The 27,108-nt window shown below is 30.3% G+C and overlaps 1 protein-coding gene across 3 annotated transcripts in view; it reads left to right on the forward strand.

Moving 5' to 3' along the window:
* Nucleotides 1-27,108, forward strand: part of LOC132723051 (neuropeptide prohormone-4-like) — a 64,332-nt gene that overhangs the window by 8,660 nt on the left and 28,564 nt on the right. Inside the window, exons 1-2 of one of the 3 annotated variants that reach the window (XM_060707719.1) lie at nt 6,621-6,797; nt 21,152-21,299. In XM_060707719.1, the coding sequence (XP_060563702.1) occupies nt 21,152-21,299 (148 nt within the window). In that variant the 5' untranslated portion in view covers nt 6,621-6,797. The other 2 variants (XM_060707718.1, XM_060707720.1) reach the window with 2 other exon arrangements.

The raw sequence follows: 27,108 nt of genomic DNA on the forward strand, positions 1-27,108 counted from the left end.
TCATTTTCTAGTGTAAATTTGTCTTTTGTACAAATGCTGAAATGTTCAATGACACTTCCCTGTCTGAAAGTATCTTCCTTAATGTAAACCCTTTATCACCCATCACATCATCACCAGTTTCCAAAAGTTCAATTAGATCTCAACATCTGACATGCATCCATGTAACAATGACACAAATGAAAACGTGTGCATGTTCCTTTGTAATTTCACTACAAATTCAGCTGAGTTGCAGGGTCTTTACATCTTTTTGGTCTCCCCCAGTTCAAGCCTCATGAAGCCTTATCAATATCATTTTCTTCCTGTGTTTCTGTAGACCCATAAGATGTAGATGGTTGGCAATTGGTACTTGTTGCATTATCTTCTTCATCTTCATTATAGACAATGCTGAAACAGAAATATATATATTACCATATTATTTATTCAGTATCTGAGTGAGAATTTAAATGATTTTTTTTTCTGTAAGCAAACACATTTATTAAACATAAATAAGCATTATATTGTATGTATTTAAATGAAATGATGAATATGGGAGTTAAATCAGTGACTTTATCAAAAAAAATGCCTATCAATGAGCATTTTCTTTTGTGAAAGAATTTTTCTTATAAGTGGCCTTCTTAATTGGAGTTGTTTGTTCAACCCAATTAAACACAGATGGAATAGAACCATTTTTAAGGGGAGTCCAGTTGTAATCCTCAGTTTAAAATGTTTGGAACACATCACAGTAGATGCATTGACCCTAAAATATATCATATATTTATAATAAGGAATGATACGGTAACTATTAGTCAGCTTCAATCCTCTATTTGTAACATATATTTGAACTGATAATAATTTACAATTTACAAGTTTTAATTGTTATAACTGTTAGATTAAAAGCAAGCAGTTCTCCTATTATTTTATTCTAAATTTACAAAATCTGTATTTTTACAAAAATATTATTCTGTTCATAATAGTGGTCAAAGTTTACAAAATATTATTTTTAGGTGCTCACCTTTAACAATGACCCTTTATCCCTTCTTATCTTAGAAAGTTGGTCATCCATTATTTGTTGTTTTTTTAATCTTTATCCTTTGGAATATGGTTAATCATACTTACCATTAGAATAGCACATAGGCACACAAAAATGATATTTAGAACTTTTCTTTATTAACAACCAACATCGTGGCTATATACTCGGTAGTGAGATAAGAGTGGTCAGTGTGTTTACATTCGTGCCATTTAAACCTCGTTCTGGTTCTGGAATTCCAGGTATGCATATAATTTGAGAAGGGTCTATTATGGCAAGGTCTAATGTTATTTTGACTTTGACCTGTACACTTACCATTTTAGACTTGGATTGGCATATTGTCACTTTAAAGTAGAAGTTATTTTAAAATCATAATATAACTGTATTTATCACGATCGATTTTAACTTCATATCGTATATCTATGGCTTAAATTGATCATTGAAACTAATTTATCAGTTTGTTGCTTAAATAATTAGCTTTTCAAAAATAAATAAAAAAAAACATGAATCTTTAGGATGTGGGGTTGTATGAATTAGTTGTGTCTGCTATAAAAAGAAGGGCATTTATTAATTAGAAGATGATATTTTAGAAAGCATTTCTTCTCGAACAAAATATGACAAATTTAATTAAATCGCATCAATAATAAAAGTCTTCTTTTTTTCATAAAAAAAAACACAAAATATTGTAGGCCGTTAGTAAATAATTAATATGAATGCATATATGCAGGTACTATTTCTTCCGTACAGGACCGCCAACAGGGAATACGTTTTGCATCTCCTTTTTCTGGATCTGAAACAAATTGAAATAAACTCTATGTAGGCGCTTATTTTAGTTCCATGAAAACCTTTCATAAAATTGACAGTCATATTACTGTTTTTCTATCTCTCATTATTTTAAAAGATTCCGTTTACAGAAACACAGTTTCGTAACAAAATAGAAAGTCATTTATTTATATTTAGATGTTTCAACTAGTGAACAGTAGTCTGACCATTTCACATCATTTGAGCCGTGTCACGACAAAACCAACATAATTGGATTGCGACCAGCATGGATCCAGACCAGCCTGCGCATTTGCGCAGTCTGATCAGGATCCATGCTGTTCGCTTACAAACCCTATTACAAGTAGAGAAACTGATAGCGAACAGCATGGATCCTGATCAGACTGCGCGAATGCGCAGGCTGGTCTGGATCCATGCTGGTCGCAAACGCACTATGTTGGTTTTGTCGTGACGCAGCTCATTTTTATAATAGACCTTAAAGAGTTGGCATTATACGTGTTAACATGAAAACATAAGTGTTATAAAATAAAGGAAACAATATGAATCTCCACATAGGGGAGCTCGAGGTAACCCTGCATAAATGTCATAATATTTCTGCATTATATCTTTAGTTGGGATATATTTAATATTTATTCATGTCTCATCACACTAGATTGCACTGTAAACTATACAAGAACAGCATTTAAACATAATCATGTTTACTTATTCCATAATTAAACGCTTGTTAAAATTTCATAATATAAGCCTACAGAGTAGATTCAATCGTAATATATCGTATTAATTTCTAATAAAGTTCACTTATAAGTAGAAATTGTATTACTTTATTACATATATGACCAATCAGACATTGCAAAAACGAAAACTTAGCACCTGTGACTATGCCATAGCAATTGACATATCTTATATTTCAGCATGGCATATAAAATATAAAACTGTTCTAATATAATTGTTGCACTATTTTTTTCTGGTAAATTCAGCATAACCTTGCGAGTAAAGACTTGCTGTTCAGCAGCCAATTGTATAAACGATGGTTAAAATTTAACACGCTGTCAGAAATTTCTTTACAATGTTTCTCTTTAAACTGAATGTCGAGCTTAAATATTCAGCTGGTACGAATTCACTGTAAAGGGTGGACTTGGCAGAGCAAAGTGGCAAAGCAAAACTTACAGTCATGAAAATTTATTTTATCCTAGTATCTAAAAGTCCTTTATCTATGCCCGTAATTTATCTTATAATAAACCTCGCGCAAAAAGGGTTTTGCGTGCAAAAATGATCAACACTTTCTACAGCATGCATACTTGGATGCAATTGTGTAACATTGTACATTAATTACGTGAATAGAGTAATTATACTGGTAAGTCAAAGGCCGGGTCCTCGAAGTGGGCCCGGCTTTGTCTTGCCCGCCTATAGACTACATGTGAAAATCAAATAAAAAAACAATTAAAGAATACATAGAATTCTATACCTATCAATGAAATTTTCAGTGTCAGTTCTAGTCGGACGTCGCCAGTTTAAACGTTATTCGATGAAAATAGGCGAGTTATTCCGATAACGGACAATCGCAACTTTTCGGATAAATTATATCGTCGAGTTTTCTGAGTGATAACGGAAGCGGTGCATATAATACCGAATGACACCTTTAACGGCGCCATTTTCAATGTAACTCAATGATAATCGGCGGTGAATTCCGATAACGGAACGATCGCAACTTTTCGGCTAAGGATAATCGCTGGGGTGTTCCGATTAAAAACGGAAGCAGTACATGAAATCCCGAATTGCACCTTCAAAAACGAAAATTGTAAAGTAACAAATGAAGGATTTTCTCTGACTTCTCCGTTCAATACGCTTTACCTACGTTTATGTATTCAAGCACAAATGACGGTATGACAAACATTTGCAATATCTCGTGATTAGACACGTGATACGGCGCGTGACGGTGTTGTAAATCTATAATCTACTACTCTACATTTTTCTCATTTCGCTATCAAAGCAAAAGCATTATATCTTATTGACAATGTTCGAAATAAAAAAGTGTTTAAAGACTGACTTCATGTGGATATGTAAGCAGCGCTGAGCATAACGTATTAAATGTTACAGTAAATAAATAGTTTCTTATTTACAAGACAAACACACTTGCTTAGTTGAATCGATATACTCTTCGTTAGACTGTCTATACAACATAAAATATGATATACTCTGTAAAGGAAAGTATGGTTTATATTTTCTGCTTTTGACTTTAAGCGGATCAGAAATCGTTTATGTAAGCAGGTAACATTTGAGCGTTCTTTAATACAGTTCCTAATAAATTGTTAAGCACATTTTATACTACTGTAATTGAAATTGAAATGGCTGCAATATTTTAAAAAATGTAAAAAAGTATGTTCACGTTTCCTATACATGAAAAACATAATTTATTCATGAACATCGCTTGTTTTTCATTGTAATACAACCGTGATTAATCGTTCCTTTATAAGTATTATAGTAGATGAGTTTTATACAAAATTTATTAACGTCATCAACCAGAGTAAACTAAATCCGTGACGTTATTTAAATAATTAACATGTCACTCGGTCATAAAGGTGGTAATTTGGTATATACTTGAGAAATATTGATAAATTCATTTTATTTTGACTGTAAGAAATAGTTTTCACGGAAGTGAAACATATTTTCCGTATTCCATTAGTATCTTGCTAGACTTCTTTCCAATGCACAAGAAGTAAGGGGAACTTCGAAGTCTTTCAAATAGTAATGTCAGAAAAGAGAAAAATGTTAATATAAACAGAAAATAAAATATTTACTGCTATAAATACAGCTTATATTTTCCTCTTGTGGTATGAAAATTATCACATTTCCCTTGTGGCTATCGCCACTCATGAACTTTTTTTTTCCATACCACTCGATGAAAATAATTGGTATTTATAGAAAGAACTTGATTATCCTCTATGGATTTCCATTATAACATATTTTTAAAAAGAGATCTGATAGAAAATATGCTTCAAAATATTGATGTTACGAAGTAATTTTTCTCGCGTTATTTTCTTTATTGACGTCATACTTGACGAACTATGCTGTGCATGCATGCATCCGACAGTCCTATCTGTATGAATTGGAAATAATGTGTTACGTGTTAGAATGTATAATTTTTACTGCAAAGCAGATACTGGTAAAAATCTAAGATCCAATATAATCAATGACTCAAATCTGGCTTACAAATGTCAAAAATGTTTAAGTCTGATTTTTTAAACTGACCATGAGTGCTATATATGTACAATGAATGTACAGTTCCTATCTATTATAAAGTTATATTACGGAAATTGACACTTTAATTCTCTTTCATACATGATGAAGCTGCGATAACCTGTTTTATAAATTATACATTGCTTTACCCTGGGCGACAATAAAATGTCGCAACTGCCAGACCGGAGTTATAATATAATATGACAACCGATAAAAAATCCTATATTTCATAATTACTTCCATTCGGATGCACATTGCTATTAAACATTCATGTATATGAAAATTATTTTGCGCTCTCTTGAGGGTAGAGTTCATTTATTTTTTCTGAATACTGATGAGTCGCCGATTTTTACTAAATTAAAATATGTGCTGTCATGACTTGTTGAGGTGTTGTGCATTTATATATATTTATTATTAATTTTACAACATTAGCACAAATTTCAGCACCAACGATTAAAGTACTTTATAAATAGGTAATTCAAAGTGAATTAAAAGAAATATATCGTGCTGTTAACTTAAGGTAACAGATATTCTATTGCCAAATAAAGCGGCAGACTTTTTAAGAAATTCAATGGACTCTATGCGCTCTATTTTCTTTAATTATCATTATTATTATTGTCATCATCCTCATTATTATTGTTGTTGTTGTAATTATTACATATATTATTATTTAATTTATTATTATTATTATAATTATTATAACTATTATTTATCATTATTATTATTATTATTATTATTATTATTATTACTATTATTATTATTATTATTATGTTGTTTATTATTATTATTATTATTATTATTATTATTATTATTATTATTATTATTATTATTATCATTATTATTATTGTTTATTATTATTATTATTATTATTAAAATTATAATTATCATTATTATTATCATTTTTTATTATTATTATTATTATCATTACTATTACTAATACTATTACTATTATCACTATTATTATTATTATTATTATTATTATTATTTTATTATTAAAATTATAATTATCATTATTATTATCATTATTTTTTTATTATTATTATTATTATCATTAATGCATCTTTTAAAGTAACTACTTGTTTTAATATCTTTAAGTTTATGAGTTCATAATTTTACTATCCTTATTTCATTTCACACTACTGTGTTTTTCGATCTGTAGGACTTTAAAATGAATGCTCTCATGTTCTTGCAACTGTCCTTTAAATGTAAAGTTTGGAATACTGCAACAAAAAAGAATTGAAATACAGTTCAATAAAATGCTCTTTACTAGTTCATATACAGGACAAAAACTAGAAATATCTACCGAACGGTAACAGTATTACCATTTTAAGATTAAATAAAAAAAATCAATATCGTGACAGACGGGTGAAAGAATTTGCTGAACAAGTTTATTCAATCCCTGCGAGTTTTAAACAAGCGCGTCCAAAATACTTCGATTTATCTAATGACCGCTTGGCGTTCAACGGTCAGACGAACGTCAATTTATTAATAATGCATATTTTAATCAGATACCTCGATCACCCACGTGACTGTATCGATCAATTGAAGTGATACACGAGCACAACAGTGCAATATTGGTAAACCATGCTTTCCAATGACATTGACAAGATCAGTGAGTCTGTAGGCGCTTCAATCAAACGGAAGGTTCCCGCGCAAGCGCTGTGATCGGAAGAAAAATCCCATAATTCCAAGGGCGGGATTTGCGATAATTTCGTGGGTGTTTAATCAACATATAAGATTCAAAATAACGGATGTTAGGTGATGAAAAATTGAAGTAAGTGCACTTTCGTAAGAGGAAATTACAAATCAAACAGGTTACTATAAAAAAAGAAACAGTGGACCGTTAATAGAGTAAAAATAATAGAAAAAATAATAAGAATATAAAAGTTGTTTCATTCTAATTAAGAAAATAAACTTTTGGATACAAAACTGTTCCTCAAAACATGGACATAATTCACAAAATATTTGGAAAATCTGTACATATTTGTCACGAATCGGTATGTATTTTTTAACTTTGGTAATTGCTGAATTCTGCTTAACTTTTTCTTTAACATATCAACATATAAAGTTGCTTATGTAATTTTTTTTAAATCAACAGGTTTCATAGTTTATAACAGAGAAATTAAATAAGAAATAATCCAAAAGAAAAAAAATATAATAAAATAAATGAAAATCACCTTTTTGGTGTAAAAATTGTTAATTAAACCTAAAGAATATATGGGCCTGTTACATTTTTTTCTAACCGCATGAAAGGAAATCCGCATTCAAAACCATATAATTAGGAAATATCCCGCAGAAAAGTTAACGCCGTCGCGCTTTGTTTGTAAAAAGACACTAAAACCAGCAAGAAAATATACGTTACATTAGACAAGGGTCGACATTATTATAAATTAGGTGTTGCTTTTTTTCTTAGTACTAACAAGCTTTGTTACATATACTTGTACGTTCAGGAATTAAGACGCAGAGAGTGAAAGAAGCATATTAAGGAAAATGACATTTTTAAGGAAAGCCTAAATATTTATTATAGGAATATAGCGTGTTTATAAGTTATATAAAAGCTCGAAATATGAAAAAACAAAATGTATGAATAACGGTAAATAAGTAAGGACACAAAGAAATTCTTAGTTGATGCAAACCTGCGAACTTCGAAAGACGTTTTTTTAAATTTATTTTTAAAGCATTAAGCATGATTTTCTCTTTTCGTTTTATGGTGGCAGTTTCATAAAAAGCATTACAAGTTTTATATTTTAGTATGTTTTAATATTTCGTATATGTACGATAAATTTCATATATAAGTCATAGGTTCGTAGGATAACCGAAAAAAAAGTTAAAAACTTTTAAACAAAGTTGTTTTTCTCTTGTTATAACATGAGATTTTGTCAAATTTATATGATCGCCTTTTGCTTGTTTTGTTTGTTTGTTTGTTTGTTTGTTCTTGCATGTTGTCTATTGTTGCGTATACTTGGCGATTTAAATCCTTTGTTGTACATGCAAAATAATTCCACTGAGGTAATAGCTTAAAAACGTTAAAATTTTAATTCTTACAGAGCTTTCCATGTTTGAGTTATTTGCACAATAAAAATATTATTATGGAATAACGGGATGAGGGCATGATCTGAAAAATTGCACACAAGTTATTGGTCCAGATCTACATCAAATGATACAAAAGTCTTGGAAAGATATTTCCAGTCCCGTCATGTCAAAAAAAACCTTAATGGAGTCCGTTTAACAAGATTCAAATAACTAACCGCCTACTGCTAAAATGTCGGACCATTCTAACAAAATTTAATACAGCAGTGTTTGCAGTTGGTATTTCTTCAATTCCAAAGGTTATTTTGTTTGGTTTGATTTTACGGCGCACAAACATCATACAGCCAACGTAGATTATGTTGGTGCGCCATAAAGCCAAACCAAACAAAACAAAGTTATTTCGCAATTTAAGCATCGTAACGCCTGCTCGCTTTCACTCAAAAATTTCGATTCTTATACGGCGCTGAAATTTTAGTATCCAGGTCTAAGGTACATGTATGTACTGGAGAAACTAATTTGAAAACAAACAAACGGCGCCCAAAGACAAGAGCATATTGTCTTTTGTCTACTAGGAAACAATTCTCCTGGGAAGTTTAAATCGCATTGTAAAGTTCATTCATCTTCATTTAAACGACTCTTCGAGGACAGGATACTTCTTTTGCCGCGTTTTCTGTGCTGAAAGACGAATGATTATAGAAAATGGTTTTGTCGCGTTGATGTTAGTTCCTGGGGCCACAGGCACCGTTGAACTTAAGTTTCATTTCAACATGGGTTGTTGACCAGATTCACATGATAATCTTTAAAGCAGCATGCCTCTTGATTTATGTACGTAAATTTTTATGATTTTTTAAAGCTGTAGTAAAAAGAAGTATAATATCAAGATATCATGGTAAGTAATTTACACTTTTAAAATCTACGAAAGTTGCAGGTCAGGATATGCAAACATAGCCCTTACTGAGTTTGTCATGTGTCACACATTAGAAATATGGTGATAAATACTATAAAATCTGTAATTTATTGCATATTACATGTAAACTATTTCATGCATTGTGAATATTAAAAATTGTACTGGTAAGTTCCAAATACAAATATTACATTTCATGCACGAAGGTGACAGTCTTTACTGCACATTGTTTCCCACCACATTCTAAGATTATAATGTTTGCAATTTACGCATTATAAGCGTCATTTTACACAAAATCGTATTCTTTGTGTCTTTCTTTTACGCGCTTATACTCGTATGCTATTTTAACTAAAACTCTCGTTATAGGTTTCCCACAACTTTTTCATTTTAATCGTCATAAGGTATATTTTATGGGTTTATTGTTAAAGTAATTTGAAATTATGACAAGGAAGTATCTTTTTTCTACGTATATTTTATACGACCTTATGATTTCCAATTATGTAAAAATTTACGATTTAAGTAATGACAAATTACTGACTATCATTGAAATTAAAACTGGTTTACTGTCACGCATTCTTTTAACGGTCTTCATTTAAGAGGCTTTAACGCGTCCCAAGCTAATATAATCTAAAATAATTGTGCTTTTTATGATGCTATCTCTAAAATTAAAAAAGGGGATAAGATAAAAAAAAACCCTTTCACCTGATTATTTTATGTATAGTTTGAAATAGTTGTTTCAAAAAGAAAAACCACCGCAGTAACCAAACATCTTTAAATTCTAATTCATTTTCTGTTGTTAATTCATTTTCTTCAATATTGCACTGTTCTGTCATCTTAAGAATACATTGTACAATATGATAAACGGACGAGTTTAAAGTATCGACTCCGTCAACAGATCTAGTAATTATTCGGCAGAAATAAAGTAACTTTATTTTAAAACAAAAGACTAATAATTTAGCACTATAGCTTTATCGCCTTCGTGTTTGAAATGTCATATTCAAATTGGAACTTATAAGTACAAAAAATAACAATTTACTATATGTCCCAATTTAGCTTGGATTGATTAAAAAGGGTTAATATAATATCATAATTTAAATTAGTAGATATTGTTTAGCAATCTGAAACACAAATCCGGTTCGAACAAAGCAAATGTGAACATGTGTACGGAATGTCGGTTTTATGAAGAATAGCATGCATTTAAACTTGTTTTAACCATTACAGTGTTGAAGCCGGCAGTGATATATTACTACCAGTGTACTGTTTGATGACTGACTTATTCTTAAAGATATAACTATGCTCATTCTTGAGTAAAATATTTTAATCACAGAAATTTATTGAAATTCATGAAATTAGTAAATAATGAACTATGTATGGGGAGCTGCGTTTCCTATCTTTAACTTTCATCTTCAACTTTCTTATCCCCAACAAAAATGTTAGAAACATGTCAAGTCCATTTTAGAACCTAAGCAGTCTAACGATTAATTAATTTGATTTTAAAACAACATTTGCCAATCCTTTCTGTGGAATAAGTTTCTAAAGATTGCCAAGAGTTATGAAATGCTGGAGACGTTTTTAATCCGTCTGGGAACCAGCTCATGCCTAAATCAACCATTTTATCACCTTACCAGTTGAATTCCTTCCTTTGTGATATGCGCTTAATTGATTTTTAGCTTTAAATGATTTTGATACCGCGTTATAATATGGAAATTACAAATATGTTCCAAGAGACACGCAACTGAAGCACATTTGGATTTCCTATGCCAGGGGTTGATAAATGATAATTTTGAAGGCCGAGTTACAAGTACATGTATAATGCTTTGTTTTTTTATGAAAATGTCACAGTGACATTGTTGTAATTTTTGTTATTGTGTATAGAATCATTAAGAATGCATTCTTTTGCAAAAAAAGGTAATATTTGAATAAAGCTATATAATAAATATCTCAAAGGGGACAAATGTATCAAATGCGAAACGACATTATGTTTGAAACTCCGACTATAATATTTTAGAATAACATTTTGTTTCGTGATGTTTATAATGTGTTTTTGTTGTTTCTAGATATTTATTATTATTTACTTTAGTTTATACATAGAATTATATAAAAATCGCATAAAAATCAATCATAATGTATGTGTAAATCAAAGTGTAACACATTTTGTCTGAATTATAGGGATATATATCTAAAATAGCTGTAAAACTGTATTTAAATAGAAAATCAAATAATTTGGTGTTCGTCAGATATTTATGAGAGAGAAAAAAACACACATTAATTACCCTTTTACTTTTTTTTTAGTAAATACTTACAGGAACCCATATAAAAAATATATAAATAAACAAATGAACAAAAAAATAAAATAAACGGAATTTAAAAGTTTGACATTGCGGATTGTTTTACAGTTTAATATGGAAATCAATACAACAGAAGTGACATTTTTTTTGTTCTTGCCGGCCATCAGTTTTTAAATGTATACATAAATACCGCTAGCAAGAAGAATTTATCAATCAATGTCGGCGACCTCGGGCCTTTTCCGTGCCAGGGCGTTGATTACGTGAGATAATATAAGAATTACCATATGTGTACTTAATTTAAGAATGATACATGACTCGTGAAACTGTATGAAATAACACGTGCCAAAATTTAGTGCATGTATACTTACGATACATCTAGCTTCCTCTAACAAGTCACGTCATTGTTATATTTTTTATTCAGTACGTTTTCTTGTTATCACACTATTCGCTTCAAAGTGTGGCCCAGCTTTTGTGGTAGTGTTTAATAATTCATAGGTTTCACGGACGAAGTTATTTCTTGTTTTGTAAACAAGGCGTCATTGACATGCTCGGAGAATAACTATCGCTGACTAGTATACTTAATTTTATATTATACGCCCATGTACAAAGTGGAGTAATGTGACTATTGGGACATTCATATGTATATATTACAAACCTATAATTCTATAGTGCAACAACTAATTGATATTCACACGAAATATTAATGGTAAATGGCGGATAGTTATACAGTCAAGCTGGTGGTTACAATGTAGATTTTATAACATCACTGCGAATTCGTTTGCTATAAAGTTGTTGATCTGTATGCATATATGAAAATACAGTAATTTGTAATTATAGAACTTTTATAAATGCACATGAACAAACTTTGCATGTTTTCCCGAGTCACTAGCCAGGGTTGTTGTATAAACTTCTGAGACAATTCAAACAATAAGAGGTTTATCTGTAAGTATGACAAAAAAGCTCATTTAGCAATTTTTTGTCCAAACAAATGGAAAATACAAGGTAATTGTAGGAGTGCCATCGGGGCGAGAAAACGTCAATAAATGTATTCAACCCATATAACATAGCTTATTATTGCATACTATTGATGCGTTATGAATACCTTGGTTAATACAGAATTATTTTAGTTCGATTGTGTAGGAAGCTATAAGCTTATAGACACACTTTCGAAACAGTTCCTGGATCAAACCAGCACTGAGTTATGAGAGTAAAGTTTCTTGCTCAAGGAAACAAAGACTTGCCCCTTACAGGATTTGAACACATCCGGCTAGCGATCATTAGCATACTAGGCCGACATGTTAACAAAACGGTCATGCCATAGAGAAAAACTATTATATTATCTTGTAGTTTGAAAAAGGAAGAGACGCAGAAAAATATTAAGGAAAACAGTTCATCGCCTTGAATGCAATAACATAAACAAACTATTATATTTGAAAGTGTTATTGTTTTAAGTACCTTAATGTTTACATACTTTTGGTGCAAAAGTTTGGTATCTTATGTGTATAAATATTATATAAATATTTTATTTCTACGAACAAATAATTTATCTATGGGTTTTAATTATTCACATTTCTACTGTGAAAAAGTACTGTTACTTATGTAACACTACACAATCTTTTAAATCACATGGATGGCACACTTGATAGCTCCGATTGGCCTATTAGAATTAACATTACAAAAAAGTGACGGGTGATAGAATATTAAATCAAGCTAGCTTCCGAAACGTGTGTGCCTGAAACAAAATACAAAGGGGCGCCTGAGGTCTTCCTCTACCAGTAGAACTTGAAAGCTGCCATATGATATATACTATGATAATGCGACAAAACCAAAGAAAAATCAATGTTTCTTAAATACATGTGCGTGGTCAATCGGTAACAGTGTCTGTCTGGCCGCAAATTCAGGGATTGAAAGCTCCAACCCAAAGTTTTGTGGATGTGATTTGGTGGCTATTTCTGAAAAAAAAATGTGTGTACTTTTTGAATTATCGACTAAATGATTAAATGTGTATCGATATTCTAAAAATGTAACCTTTCTACATTGGTTTCCGGTTGCGTCTATAAATTGGCATTTGTAATTCGAACTCTGCAATATTTCTTAATGGAGAATATGAAATTCCATATCAACATTTCTTTAAATTTCAAATAAGTTGCCAGGAAACGTAAATGTCACAATATTTTTTTTCATAATTTGATATTTTATATATCTAAATAGCTGACAATATCATGATATGAAACGTAATAAGCTTTATTATTATTTCTTCAAGTAAGAACGAATCGTATTTCTTTCGAGTAAAACGTGTTATTGAAGGCGGTGTAAATCAGAACGTAGTTAAGAACGTTTGAACCAAACTCACTCAAACGCACGTTGTTTCCAAAATTAGACAAGCCAGGTGTGGTATGTCAATTTACAGCGGATCCATGGGTGTGTGTATCGAAGATATATTGAAATTTTCATTTATAAATACAATTTAAATTCCTGTTAATAAAGTACAACGGTTCAATTTCAAAGGTAAAGGCTGTAAGCGTTATTTAAACATACTGAAATTGCTTATATAACTGCATATGTCAATGTTAGGTCCGATTAAAACGTTTGTTAAGAATTAACAGTTCAACTAGTTCAATGTTTCCTTTAAACACGAAAACCGGGAAAGACAAACACACGTACACAGCTTGCCATAGATGACAGTCTATAAATATATGATTGGTGAAGAGAACCAATAACATTGTGAATAATTAATGAAGTTTACCTCTCTCTTAGGAATTTATTTGTCACCATTCTCCCAGAGTTTGGACATTTAGGTTCATCTAATTGAATTGACTTGGAAACTCCAGATATCTGCCAAACATCCATGAAATGACGGAAATTGACTGTGGTCGGTCTCCTTATAACTATAGAAATTATTGTCCTGTTTGACCATTGGTCGGTCCAGGTCATTGCAGGTAATAACTCCATTCCAGGAATACACTGGAGGATATGATTTTTGAATTATGTATATAATGAAACCAATCTACGTCTCTAATTGATTGCAGAAGTAGAATGAAATGGAATTGATGCGAGAGTCATCTGTTTGTCGTTATGAAATAAAACATTCACAATATATATCTCCAACAGTAAGTGGCGTGGTAACCGAGTGACTAGTGATATAAAGAATGCTTGCCATGTGGGTCAAGCCGTTGTTTTCGTGAGCAAGAAGTTTTACACTCAATGCTAAGTACCGGTTGATCACAGGACAGTCGAACTAACATAAGTTCGTATAAGCCAACAGTGTTACAATGTTTGTTTAATAGCAAATTTGATAGATCGAATCTCTGACCTTTTATGTGAATAAAAAAGATAGATTCAATCACATACTTTGACATGTTTTTCTGTTAACAAATCTGTTGCGATGTAATCCAACAATCTAATTATTGAATAAGACAGATTAAGGTCATGAAGGGATCTTTGAAGAGGTTAATTTCATGGGTGATGTTAAAGTTATTTGGCAAATGGCAAATATTCTTAACAAACCAGGTTTATTATTCTTTGCCGATTATGAAAAAGCATTTGATAGTTTAAATCATCAGTTTATCTTTAATACTCTTCAAAAGTTCAATTTTGGTAAAGATTTTATACAATGGGTCAAACTTTTTTACACTGATATTTCAAGTATTATTGTAAATAATGGTCATTTCTCAGAACCTTTTACCATAGAAAGGGGTGTTCGACAAGGATGTCCTTTATCATCATCATTATTCATCGTCTGTTTAGAAATTTTATCCAATTACATAGAAAAAGATAGTGAAATAAAAGGAATAAAAGTTGAGGACAAAGAAATAAAACAATCCTTCTTTGCAGATGATGCAACTTTCGTAAACGATGGTTCAGTTAAGTCTTTCGAAAAACTTGTCTATGTGATAACAGAATTTAGTAAAATTTCCGGTTTAAACCTTAATTCAAAGAAATCAACAATATTACGAGTCGGGTCATTTAAAGATACTAACATAGAATATTGTAAAAATAGAAAATTTAAGTGGACATCTGATTCAGCAAAAACATTAGGCTTTTTATTTTCGTCAGATTACAAGAAAAATACAAACATAAATTTAGAACCTAAACTTCAAGATTTTTTCAATTGCTTAAAGCAGTGGCAACACAGAAAGCTTACGTTAATGGGAAAAGTAATAGTGATAAAAACTTTTGCATTGCCAAAATTAATATATCCTTTTTCAGTTTTAGCAAACCCATCCAATGATAAGATGAAAGAAATAACTAAAGCGATGTTTCACTTTCTATGGGCAGGAAAACCAGAAAAAATAAAACGCAAAACTTTAAAACTTAATATAAAAAATGGTGGACTAAAAATGATAGACATTACATATTATCTTAATGCAGTAAAAGCAAGCTGGGTAAAAAGGTATATAAACAAAGATAATGAGAGTTCATGGAAACTTTTTGTAAAACACAAGATAAAGCAAAATGGAAATGATTTTATCTTCCAATGTAATCTTTCAAAAAATGATATCAATAATTTATATCCACATAATTCGTTCATGAATAATGTTCTTTCGTCTTGGTTTCACATTCAGCATGAGCACAATAAAAACAAAGATAATGTTAAAGACATAGTATGGAATAATTCTAGCATTAAAATTGACAACAAACTGGTTTATTATAAAACATGGCATGATAAAGGCATACTTTATATAGAACATCTTTATGATTATAGGAGAAAAGCCTTTTATAAATATGATGATTTTAAAGAAATTTACGGAATAGAAAATGCTGATTATTTAAGATACTTTATGCTAATAAACAATATACCAAAACAATACCTTGAGAAACTAAAAAATAACACAACTTATATGGAAGAACAAGATACGCTTCTCAATAAAATTCAAAAATCCAAAACAATAAATAAACTTTTATATAATATCCAACTTGAAAATGATGAGAAGGTAAAAAATAAAAATGAAGAGCAATGGGAAAAAGAAATAGATATAGAATTGAATTGGATTAAGATATATACTATACCACTACAATGTACTATAGATGTGACATTAAGAAATTTTCAGTATAAGTTCATCCATAGACTTACTGCAACAAACACTATGCTTTTCAAATATAATCTATGCAATTCAAATTTGTGTGATTTTTGCTGCAGTAGTTTAGAAACACTTCATCATCTATTTTGGGAATGTAATATTGTGCAAAATTTATGGTCAAACTTGCATTCCTTTCTCTTATCCATTAATCTTCATTTTTCATACAGTAAAGAAACAGTGTTTTTTGGAGAGCTTACAACCAATATAAATAGTAATGTAGTAAATTATATCATTATTCTAATGAAATATTACATTTTAAAAATGAAATATCAAGGAAGAAAGCCCACTTTTGATATTTTTAAAAACTTTTTGCTGTTAAGGATACAGATTGAAGAAGCAATTGCACTGTCAAATGATAAAATTCAATCGTACAAACAAAAATGGAGTAAATTATCTAACACTTTAACAAACAATACTGATGACTAAAACAATAATATTATGTAAATTAAACGTATAAACCATAAAACGTAAAAAATTAAATGAAACTGATTCACTTGTCTTTTTTTTCCCTGTCTTGTGTGTGTGTGTGTGTGTGTGTTGGTGTGTGTGTGCGTGTGTGCGTGTTGGTGTGTGTGTGTGTTTTTGTTTAGTGTAAGAATGATAGTTTTTTAAGTAGATCTATTCTTTTTCTTTCTGAATTTTTTGAAAGTTTTGTTTTTACTTTTTTTTCTGTGTGGAGTTTCTATGTAAATGTGAATGATTGTGTTTATATGTTTTTGAAAAATAAAATAAATGAAAAAAAAAAAAAAAAAAAAAAAAAAAAAAAAAAAATATTCTTAATAATTGTAAACTTTGTAGCACCGATTACACAAAAAATACTAAATTTAGCATCTATAAATTATAAATATCCAGACACATTTTCAAGAAACCATATTGACAATTCCTTATCACTGCATTAAAACAATCCTTTGATGGTGCAACAACATAAGAAAACGTGTGTGCGAGTGAACAATGGCCCAAACTAAAAAAATAAAATTGATCAGAGAAAAAGAGACAGGGGCAATGAAAGTCAGTTCCAATTGTCGATAATAATCAAAATTCAAAATGGGAGATATCATGACTGCGATTCTTGAATAATTGTACGGATTCTTATCTGGTGTAAGTACAAAATAAATGGGACTCAAAAGTTATACTTTTATACATGTTTGATGCGTCAAGTAAGAACGAATGTTCAACTTAGTGAAATAACCTCGTTTTGTTGTGACAACAAATATCTGTTATTTTTACGTAAATATTAACATTGTTTTTGTAAATCTAGTCAAATCATATTGATTCGAATTCGGGAAAAATATTATTACAGTTTGTCTGTTTCGGTTGACTGGATAGGTATAAACATTTCCCTAAAGAACTCTCTGGCGTTAATGTTCTTGGTTATAACAATGTTGCCGGAGAAATCCTTAAGAGACCAATGCTATTGATTTAGAAAGTCTCTTGTAAGCGAATGATTTTTATAAAGTCTCTTGTAAGCGAAATGTTTCAGATCAACGTCGTTATTTTAAGCAAACCCCTGACATTAGTTATAATTTGTTTACAAAACATGTTCTCGTGAACAAAATGTGTAAATATATGTTCCCGCGAACGAAATAGATAAACTTATAACAACAATAAATCAAAGGTGTTGTCTGAAGAAGTTCAGAGCAATTGTGTTGATAAGGAAATGAAATTGCTTTGTTTGTATATTTTTTATTATTTTCCATAACACTATACGGTCAACGAGGTTGTAAGGTACAAAATGGTACGTCTCATCCAAATAATAAGTTCACAAAGTCCGTTCATAATTTAATAACACTGAAATGCTAATGCATATACCGAATTCTAAACATTGTGTATGAAACGGAACAGCAAAATTGTCGCACTTACAACTACCTCCCTCGATTGTATTTGACAATCCCTTTAGACTTCAAACTGGGTATGTCCAATTTGTTTGCAACTCTAAAATATGGTTTCTATAGAAACATAAATGTGTATGTACGGTCATTAAAACAAACTGTTTGCAGCCGTCATTTAGCATATAAGGTTAGGAAGGGCGCGATTAAAATTTCAGGATGATTTTATTTGGAATTTTAGGTTCAGACTCATATGCGGTAAGAACATTTTCTCAGGGAAAATTATTGGGAGCACGTCTGCAGATGATAACTTTTAAATATTGGAAAGTGTCAGATCAGTTGAATCAATACTCCAATATTGAACGAATTAAAACACGTATAGTAATGCTTGCTTATTTTTCAATGTAATTTCGAGAATACGAGTACACGTATATTTGGTCTTCAAACCATATCTTGAAATCAGACAATGCCACCGAGCACACATAATTCACGTTGATAACTATGCATTAACCTTTAATCCTATTTTTTTTATAAAGTGTTTGATTTTTTATTTTTGTGTTTTAGGATTGCAGTTTTACAAATGAAACATAACATATTTACTTCAGTTAATCGGCTCACTATTTGTAAACCCCTTGTTTATAAAACATATCCTCAAATTGTTAGCATTTACCAGATTAAATTGGTCGAACGGCGATGCCGGTCTTGATCAATTTCATTTTGCAAATGCTTACTAATTAACACTAACCTGTATTTAATACTGAACACGAACACTTACTTGCAGTAATCCTATTAAACACTGAATTTCAATCTTTAGAGTATGATGTTATGAAAAACATGACTAAGTCTAAATTTGTTTTTGCTTTTTTTATGTATCTATTTACATTCTTTAAATATGATATTGTGTTTTTGTATTAGCTTAGGCAACCTTTTGGAGCAAAGTCATGCAGCACTAATATGCAAACCGGTTCGTCGAATTATTAAAGTTTGGTTTGTTTCTCCTATTTCATTTGCTTAGCACTATTTACATAGAATCTTTGGTTAATTTTTTTAAACATATCGTGCTCTTAGATTTAATAAACGACCTCAAAAAAATATTGCTGCTGTTCATGCTCATATCGGTCCTGTGTTTTCTTTCTGCCCTTGATTTGGATAAAGCTGTCATGTCTCAGTACTTTTTCCCCAAAGAAAATGATATCTTACAATAAGCCGCTTAAGAAAAGGTTTCATATATTTCGGTTTAACGGATACCGAGTTTACACAACAGTAGTTATTTGGAACAATTTCCGTGCCCGATATTGCCCTATGAAATATTTTTAGAACAATTGTAGAAAGGGGAACGTAATCCTTGGCGTTGATGAACTTATCAGTAGATTGTAAACCTTTTTTAGGTTCTGTAGATATATCATTGTTGTAAAAGTGCATTATATTTACCAAATACATTCATTTCATCAACAGATAATTGTGACATGAAAATGTCCTTTCAAATGAAAGCGCTTAAACGTGATGATTTAGCTATGCAACGACTGCTACCATGCGTCACACTTCTAACTAATTTTACTCTTTATTGAATAAATGCATTGCGAATTCGCTACTATTTATGACCTGAAGTGAAAAAGATACAATATAAAATAGTCAAAATTAAACCTTCAGTGGCCGAGCAAACTGAATATTGTAGCAGGTTTTACTAAATCGAACATGTTTATAAAAAGATTACCGTGCAAGCCCATGACATTGTTAGAGCAAAATCCGTCATTGATGCGCAACAACGGGATAAAAGTTCTAAGTATACATTTATAGGAATTTAATCTACTCCACTTCCATAAGTTGTGTTTATGAATATTCATATAAATCTAGAAAGAAGGTGATCCCTTGGAATAAAAGTGACATGTTGCGACCAGTGACGCCGGCAAAAAATCATTCATTTGATATAAAAGGTGAAATTTGACAAATGCAGACGCTAGACTTTCATATTCGAAAATATTTTCCTGTCTTTATTTCTCACTTTCTTTCATTTTACACATAGTAATTGGCAATGGAGAAGAAAAATAATCGTAAAGATGTATATCGATTTACAATTTTGAGCAACGTTATAAATTATTAAAATTATATATTTTTTTGGAAATATCATTCAGGAAATCTATCCTTTTCATACTTCTTTGCATTCGTTCGAGATCGACATTTTACATTTTTTTCATATTTTTTTTTTCTTCTTAAACTTTTGCAGTATTAATAGTTTATAGATTTACATACAATTAATTACAACATATTTATTTTCCGATCCCCGAAGATTTATAAGACCTCTGAAAACTGTATTTTCCAAATGATATTGGTGTCTATAACATAAATTAAAATTGTATAGTGATACATCAATATTTAGTTGTTAGTGTTATTAAAGGAAAATAAGTATATTTTTAATGTAACGTTTTAACTGGAAAGGTTATTATTTCGAGACATCATGAGGTCAAGCTATATAAACGTAGCGCTGAAATGAGATGTTTTTGTTTGTTTTTTGTTGTTGTTAATTTGGGTTTTACGTCTCACCAACACATAAAAGCTCACATGGCGTCTTTCAAAGAAGAACTCAAGTCAATTGAACACAATTTAATTTGATATTGCAAACGGAAATTTCTACGTAAATTACCAAATTAAGATCAACATATACAAATATTTATTAATATCTCTTACTGTGTGAGTCATGCAGTCGAAATATGATGATAAATACTGCAAAACCAGTCATTAATGACATAATTATAACATGTTAATTATTACTTTGTGAATATTTGTATTTTTCTTAAAATCTTAAGATTTCTTAAAAAATTGTCTCATGTAGAGGCATACAACTTTAAATGTCAGAAACAATATCAACAAGGATAGGTTGCCTCAGATGATAATGCATTTTTCATTTACATGTTATGACGCACTCTGTCATATGTGTTAAATGTGTTATATATATATCAAACTGCACGTTTTTCTTACAAAGGCTATCTCTTACATTTCAGATGCGGTTGTTCAGTAGGACACAGTGCATTTTTATTGTTTGGAGTGTTTTAAGTGCTTGTACATATGGACTCAGTGTGGACCTTTCGAGACTGAGGGATCTTAGAAGGCCTTTTATATTAGACAAACGACCGGACGCTACATGTACAGGTAAGTGGTCACTTTCTTCTGCAAACATTTTAGTTATGTTTTTGTCACCAACATAAAGCATATTATATATTATTGTTGCTGTAACACGCAGTATTTCAAGTATACACACTTACCGGCTGGGGTAGAATTACAACATTGTTTCGATCAGACACAGATGCTACAAAATTTCTTTAAATAAAAATGCAGTTTATCTCTTAGACAAATACTATTTGTTTTAGTAAGCATATATTTTATACTAGTTTAATTGTTAAGGAAGCTTTAAGCTCAAAGAAAGCTTCTCTGAATTTGGAAAGCGAAATGCTTGATAATTTCCGTAGAAACAGACACACAATTGACGAAGTTCAAATTGATCAAGTTGAATACAAAGAAAAGCAAAGTTAAATCAACCGTTAAGACAGCTATTAAATAGTATTTTATAAACAATTTTAAGTTTAAGTTTAAGAGGACGGTATAAGATGGAGAAGATACAGTATGTTCTTTGTTGGATTATCAACTTTAATTTCGTTTTCACTAAAGAAGTGATCATTTCCTTGAAACAACAATTTAGATAAATGATTGACCTTTTTATTAGAAAATTCAGATATTTTGCACCCATAAAGGTGATGAAGCATTAAGAAGGAAGTCCATATTTGATACATTTCAACTTTTGATACCCTGTGGACGAGATCACAGATATTCCCCTATATTACCACCTAGGATTAATTATTTCGTCAAGTGTTAGGAATGTGCTAATATAGGAAGGCAACATTAATTAGATTTTAGCATGGGATTGTTTCAGTCAATACATTCGGCGTAAAAACATATTGACATGAAGTTGTTTTCATAATCGTATGCATGTTGGTATTCTTTGGCTAACAAAAGTGGTATTTTTTTGGCTTACAAAAGTGGTATTCTTTGGTTAATAAAAAGTATTCTTTGACTAATAATAGAAGTGTTCTTAAGCTAATAAATGTGGTACTCTTTGGTTAATAAGAATAGTATTCTTTAACTAATTAAAGAAGTATTCTTTGATTCTGTGGCTAACAAAAGTGATATTCTTTGGCTAACAGAAGTTTGGTTTTTTCTTGTTAATAGGAAATGTATTATAATCAAACTAATAATCTTATATTTCAACACAGCTGTAATAAAAGATTACAAAATTTAACTAAAAATTAGCGCTTTTCAGGGTTTCGATTACATTTTAGTATTTCAGCTGACTAACCTATGTTCTAGATATTTGATACAGAAGTGCCAGGAATTGGCTTATTCCTAATTATTTATTAATCATTTTCCAAAATGGGTATATACAACATAACATAACTTGGTATCTCTTGTTATTTAAACAGTGACAGAGAAAAAAAGAACGTTTGACATTTCATGTTTAGAATAAAATGAACATTTGTCAAACTGACAACGCCTGTATGCAATGTTCAGTGAAAGGAAAGACAAAGAGCAAAAATTATTTGAACTCATCATTTATTTACAAGAAGAACCTAAAATACTCAAAAAGTAAATGTTTAAATTGGATATATACCGGGAAAGTTGTTTAGAAACACTGACAAGAGCTGAATTATTTATTCCCTCAAAAGTAATTTCATACACTATAATGTAGAAATCTTATTGATTTATTACGTTTTATACAAATGACATTTCAAGGGACTTTCTGTTGTATCATCGTTTACAAACTGTAGTTATGTCCGTGAACAAGCTCAGTCAAATCGAGCCTGCAACATTTTTAATTGTCTGTCAAGATTTAAACTGTTAATACAAATTTTGGTTAATTTTGCTCCTCAAATTCAGTGGTACCTCGAAATCTCCTTGATTTTGCATATTGTCTACATATTTTTTAAGTATCTTAAGTGAAGTATTAGAGCAAAGATAAAAAACAAAAGGAAAATCAACGTTACGAAACGCAACGTTCTTCCACACAAGAGCACGCACTACAAGGGTACCCAGTGGTCCAACAAATAGGACCAAACATGCTAAAACAAAGGGGAAAGAGAGAACTCAAAGCACGGGAAGGGTCTGATTGATTTTTTTTTATATCAAACCGAAAATATGACAACCAACAACCTTGAATAGAAAGCTTTTTTGCCGAAAGTAGTCTTTTTTAGCCATTACATAAATACATAGTGGTTTTTCTTATGTCTTCTAAAAGAACCAAGGAATGTTTTAAAGCTGGGAAAGTCACACACTTTGTTTATTTTGATTAAAATATACAGCCATAATGACAACGAAACTCTGTCTAAAAGAATATTCTTTTAATTCATTGATGAAATGTGTGTTTTTTTAAGTTGTAAGTTGTTTACAAATGTCGTATAAAATCTAACATAGTCGTTTTTATGAACATTACATAAATACAAACTTTATATATAAAATGTTCTTTCAGTGACAGCTCATATGAGGTTATTCGACAGTGATTTCTTCATTCTTGTTTTTCCTGGGTTATTTTTTTCCGAAGATCTTAATCGAGGAAACGACATAAAATAATATGTCTCCTTGTCTATCTGTATTTGGTATTTTTGTATCCATATATCAATTTAATTTTCTTATGGGAAATATACCCTCCTCTTGTAATCGAAATTACTTGTAACAAACAATTGATGGTAATTGTCGCCCAATGATCTACCGTCGTCCCCATGAGTGTAATTGTATCTACACCAGGTCATATCTCTTATGGAACTCTGATTTCGCCTTCAAAAGTTTTAAACAATATAGTACGATCACAATTCTCTCGGGCATTGTAATGACATAAATCGCTTTAGATGATACATTGCACGGTTGGAAAGCAAAACACGTGTTACAGGCAAGACTCTCTTGGGATGAAATATGTTTTGCTTTTACTAGAAATTTCTATCACTGTTCAAAACAAATAACAAAACCATATTTATGCATATAAGTTATAGAATATAAGAAATTGCGAAAAGAAAATAAACACAACAAGTACACTTTAATGCCCAAAAGAATTGTTTCACATGCTTTGATTTGTGGAAAAAGAAAGATTAAGCCTACGCTAAAAATTCATCTTAAAATACGTTGTATAAACGTTTCCGTATAGATACAATAGATATGTAGGAATTTAAATTATTGTAAATCAGTTTGTCAAGTCATTCATTTTTGTTCTTTGTTAATAAATAACAGTAGAAAAAAAATATTTCACTTTTCATGTGTTTGTTGACGTAAATTAATTTTACTGACATAGATCTGATGATTTTAAGTAACCACTAAGAAAACACGACCACACATATAATGGCGATTAATTATAGACATACAATTATATGCATTACATACCAGGAACATACAAAACAAACAAAGTAAGCAAGCTCTCTTCTTCGTCTAATATTTCAATAAATTAATATGTGGGTTATGATGAAAAAGAAATGAAATAAAAAAATTAAGATTAAATCTTCCTCTCTTGTTATAACGTCCTCAATGGTTCAGATTTTTTGTTTAATTATTAACACGTTTGCAGTCCTTTGAGATTAAATGAAATATTTTCTCTGATGTAATATTCATATTGGCACAGATGAAAATGCTTTTTTTGCTGATATCTGTTTACATTGTGGAAATTATTTTGATACAATCCGTCTGATACGTCCCTAAAGGACATTGAATATTTCTGTGAAATATTATCCCACGCTTATATGCCAATTTTAGTCATCCGTCCGTACAGATGTCTGACTTTTATGTCAATGAATATGTTCATCAATTGTTTGGTAATAATATTGGCGTTTGATATATATCACTTTGACAGAAATTGATGAATTAATTTAATGTGAAAGTGTGAGACAAAAATGCAGTATTTAATTTATTGGTTAGGCACTGAAAAATACTTTAAGCGAATCAGTATACCAGTACAATGAAATGGAATGCATTTATATTTTTTTTATCTGTTCGGATAAATATTGGAGGATTAGCATCTTAGTAGCTACCGTTTATATTTTCATATCAAGCCGGGGAACTTGATAAAAAAACTGAATACCTTCAATTTACTTAATATTTAAAACAAACATTCCAATGAATTCGTTATAAATGTATGATACATATATAAGTATTACTAAGATGGTCTGACATTGTGAATGGAGCTAGTACATTTTTCTTTTGCAGTTGACGATTGAGTTTAATTTTGTACAATTGTGTGTACACAAGTTAGTTCTTTATATCAGTTCATGAATTGTGCTCTATCTACATGTAGTTCTTGTAACATACAGTGGTTGAAATGTTTTGTATAGAAAACAGTTTGCTTGCTTGATTTTTTGCAATATGTTGATAATGTATATTCCTATTAAGGAAAAAAAACGTTGTTGGTGAAATAACAACGTAATAAAATAACTTGCAATAACCAATTGTACCTTTTTAAAAAAAAATGAAAATAGCATTTGGATATAAGCGTTATATTTTTATCGTAATATTTTTATAGTCTTTCAGTTAACACTTTAAACCGACTTTTAATGTATTTGTGCTGTACAATTTTGCCTGAAAACAAGTAATTTCTCATCAAACTTAAAATATTTTAAATCTTTGCAGTATTATCCAAACAATATATTATAAAAATCAGTTCTCTTTAAGGCCTAAAAGATAAAATATCTTATTTTCTGATAAATATACGCATTCTACGCATAAGAATAATCTCCTTATTTATTCATTTCTTTATTTTATTTATTTATTTGTTTATTTATTTATTTATTTATTTATTTATTTATTGAAAAAGATTGTTCAGCATTGAATGCTTTCATCCTCAAGAGGATTAACAAACATGTCCTCAAAAGGTGACCTATTGAAAATATCACCGTCTGCTTCTTAAAGATACATTGCGCGTTGTTGTACGCACCGATAAATCTTTTGACGTCTGTAAGGCGCGATCTTCTAAAGTTCACGTTTCCGGTTTCGAAGACAATTAGCAATAAACCATTCCTTTCCATGCTGTTATTAAGCCTAGGTCTGGTTACCGCTAAATGGTTCATTAGGTAAAAGCTGATATTAAGTTCAATACGTAGGTTGAATGTCTCTTTCTGTAATGATATACTATGCTCATCTTTGGTTAAAATACTTTTATTGCAGAAATGTATTGAAGTCTAGGAATTTCTTACTGAATATATGTCTAATTTGAATTAGAGAGTGCATACAATTTGCTTGGGCCCTGGAATCACCTCTACTGTTCGAAATCATATGGATCTCCCTAAAAATATGCTAGCTGTTGGATTATATATGTACTTGGTAATCGCACTGTATTTACCTAGAATGATCGTGTACAGATAACTGCACATTCAGCGTTTCTTTATTAGTTGTTCAACATTTAATTAATCTCAACTCATGTTTGACCTTTCTAAAAGAAAATTGTTTTGTTAGGCATAATGTGCCTGCAAGGACTTAACATAACCTCTTAAGATATGCAATGGGTAAGTTTGGTTATTTGATTCCTGTGAGTTGAACAAGATTTATATATAAAAACAATTATAAAAGGCTTTCGTGCAGTATAATCACGGGTTTGTGGACTGCTACGATTAACAAGAATGCATTGTTTCTCTTTGAATGTCTTATGTGGTAGAGGAAAATTAAATCAATATAAACTTCATTCATCCCAGTTATGATTAATTTGACGTCATGTAGTCATATTTGGATTCTTTATTGACGTAATCATTGCGTATTCTTCAAACGCAGTATACAATGTATTATTTTGTAGAAATGTCAATTTTTCTTTTAATTTCTTAAAAAAGAAATGATTATCAAACCTTTCGATTATAAGATACCAAAATCGGTTACAATTTTTCAGCTATGCATGTATATTTCCATCAAAACATAAAAAAGAAACCTATATAACAGGTTTAAA

The sequence above is a fragment of the Ruditapes philippinarum genome, unplaced genomic scaffold, assembly GCF_026571515.1.
Source record: "Ruditapes philippinarum isolate M1 unplaced genomic scaffold, ASM2657151v2 ctg60_1_1_1_1, whole genome shotgun sequence".
Taxonomy (NCBI): Eukaryota; Metazoa; Mollusca; class Bivalvia; order Venerida; family Veneridae; genus Ruditapes; species Ruditapes philippinarum.